Source organism: Seriola lalandi, unplaced genomic scaffold, assembly GCF_002814215.2.
Source record: "Seriola lalandi dorsalis isolate HSWRI2012SDOR001 ecotype SW California unplaced genomic scaffold, Sedor1 jcf7180002054970, whole genome shotgun sequence".
Taxonomy (NCBI): Eukaryota; Metazoa; Chordata; class Actinopteri; order Carangiformes; family Carangidae; genus Seriola; species Seriola lalandi.
Genome location: NW_019525521.1, coordinates 1,233,919 through 1,236,418, shown reverse-complemented (window position 1 = coordinate 1,236,418; position 2,500 = coordinate 1,233,919). Strand labels below are relative to the sequence as shown.

Below are 2,500 nucleotides of genomic sequence, written 5' to 3'. Positions count from 1 at the left end.
GTTGATCTTGTTGTGTTGTCGATGTTGTTGTGTTGAGAGCAGCTCTCGGCCCTGATCGACACTGACAGGAAACAGGACGTGATGCTAATGAGGAGCAGCAGAGAGGACGAGCCCCAGTGAAAATAACACGCGTGATGTGACAGCATCATGTCTGTTTGATCAGCTGATCTCTGGGGAAACACGCCAACACGCTGCTCTGCCTCCTGGGAATTGTAGTACGACTCAGCAGCGACCAGAGCGCTAATTATTATCATCACAGCAACACATCAGAGAGAGGGAGAGAGAGAGGGAGACAGAGAGAGACAGAGAGAGACAGAGAGACAGAGAGAGACAGAGAGAGACAGAGAGACAGACAGAGAGACAGAGAGACAGAGAGAGACAGAGAGAGACAGAGAGACAGACAGAGGGAGAGAGGGAGAGAGAGACAGAGAGAGACAGACAGAGAGACAGAGAGACAGAGAGAGACAGAGAGACAGACAGAGAGAGAGACAGAGAGAGACAGACAGAGAGAGAGAGAGACAGAGAGAGACAGAGAGAGAGAGAGAGAGAGAGGGAGAGAGAGAGAGAGACAGAGAGAGACAGAGAGAGACAGAGAGAGAGAGAGAGACCATGTAATGATGCACAGTGTTAGTGATGTTTGTCATGTTTACTGCTGTCGGTCATCATGATGCAGATGTGTCTTGGACCGGGACAAACAGATGTGCGTCAGATGTGTGAACAGACTCACCCTGTTGAAGCAGTCGACCTCAGTTAGTCTCTGTTCAATCAGTCTGATCAGCAGCTCAGCAGGAAGCTCCTGAACACACACACACAGTCACAGGGTCACATGACGCCCTCTGACCCCGCCCTCTGTCACACAGTCATAAACGACTCTTTATTGAATCAGGTAATCTCCCTCAAACACACACACACACACACACACACACACACACACACACACCACACACACATCACACACACACTCATCATTGATTACAGAGTCCTGATTGGTCGTAGTGTGTGTCTCTGTACCTGCTGTGTGAGTGTGTGCTGCTGAGCCTGAATGCTCAGCTCTGATTGGTCCTGCAGTAAAGTGTCTGTGGTCACATGAACAGCTCTCAGCTCAGCGCTCAGCTTCTTGGCCTGAAGGACGACAACAACAGCAACCACCACAGAAGAAGAAGAGACAATGTGACCTGCTCGGCCGCACAATAGCAACACAGACTGAATCACAGAAGCACAACAGCCACAACAATGAAGCCGTGTGTAAACAGCAAAACTACACAACAAGAAAGTCACAGCTTCACCTGCGTCACTGAAGAATCCACATGGTGTTAATAATATTTGGTCATAAAGTCAAATGATTAATTTCCCAGATGATGCTGAAACTTTTCTTTTTTTTTTTAAACGTTTTGTGATGTCACCTTTGACCTTGACCCACTAAAATGGAATCAGTTCATCCTTGAGTCCAGTGAACATTTGTGCCAAATTTCAAGGGATTCCTTTGAGGAGTTCTCGAAATATTGCGTGTCATGTTTTGTGATGTCACCTTTGACCTTGACCCACTAAAATGGAATCAGTTCATCCTTAAGTCCAAGTGCATGATTGTGCCGAATTTGAAGCTGTTCCATCAAGGCGTTACTGAGATATCGTGACACACGAACTAAAAACAAAATGGCCGTCGTTACCAGTGTCTGTTATCAACACAAGTCGTCTATAAATCCTCCCTCACTCTAACCGTTGTTCTATAGTCACGTGGTGTAGAAGCAGCTGCTTGTAAATGCTGTTGGAAATATACATGTCTCACTCATTTGATGCTCTTTTATTTCTTCTTTTCATATTCACAATAATATATTATACACTTTGTCTATTATGTTTTATTAATGTCGCTTTGATTTTATCCCTCCACACAGCGGCCATGTTGTTTTCAGGTTGTCTGTTCGTCTCATTCTCGTGGACACAATATCTCAGTAACACCATGAAGGAACATTCACCTGGACTTAAGGATGAACTGATTAAATTTTGGTGGCTAAAGGTCAAAGGTCAAAGTCACGCTGACCTCACAAAACATGATTTTGGCCTTGTGAACAGAACATCTCAAGAACTCCTCAAAGGAATCCCTTCACATTTGGCACAAACTTCACAGTAATTATGTCAAAATTTCACTCGAATGGTTCATATTTCATCTGACTCTGGATAAACAGGGATGTAGCCAGAAACCAGTCTGAGAGGTGGAGGGATACGACCACGAGGAGGTGATTCTAGTTTTCCTCTATTAGTATTCTATTATTATTCCACCTTTAATGTTTTAACATGTTTCAGTGTTGATCGTATGTCTTTTCGTGTGAAGCACTTACAACATCAAACTCACCACAGTGTGTTTCCCAACAGCTGGAGGGCCGAGCAGCATGATCCTGGGAACTGACCGAGCAAGAGAGGGAGAGAGACACATTAACACCTGTCAAAGTACTCAAAACACACACACACACACACACACACACACACACACACACACACACAG

At 45.0% G+C, this 2,500-nt stretch overlaps 1 protein-coding gene across 1 annotated transcript in view; it reads right to left on the bottom strand.

Moving 5' to 3' along the window:
- LOC111646389 (adenylate kinase 8-like) overlaps positions 1 to 2,500 on the bottom strand; it is a 12,970-nt gene that overhangs the window by 9,902 nt on the left and 568 nt on the right. Inside the window, exons 3-5 of the mRNA XM_087170957.1 lie at positions 2,351 to 2,400; positions 1,012 to 1,122; positions 651 to 796 (exon numbers count right to left, since the gene is read on the bottom strand). Coding sequence (XP_087027083.1) covers positions 651 to 796; positions 1,012 to 1,122; positions 2,351 to 2,400 — 307 coding nt within the window. The remainder of the gene's footprint in view (positions 1 to 650; positions 797 to 1,011; positions 1,123 to 2,350; positions 2,401 to 2,500) is intronic.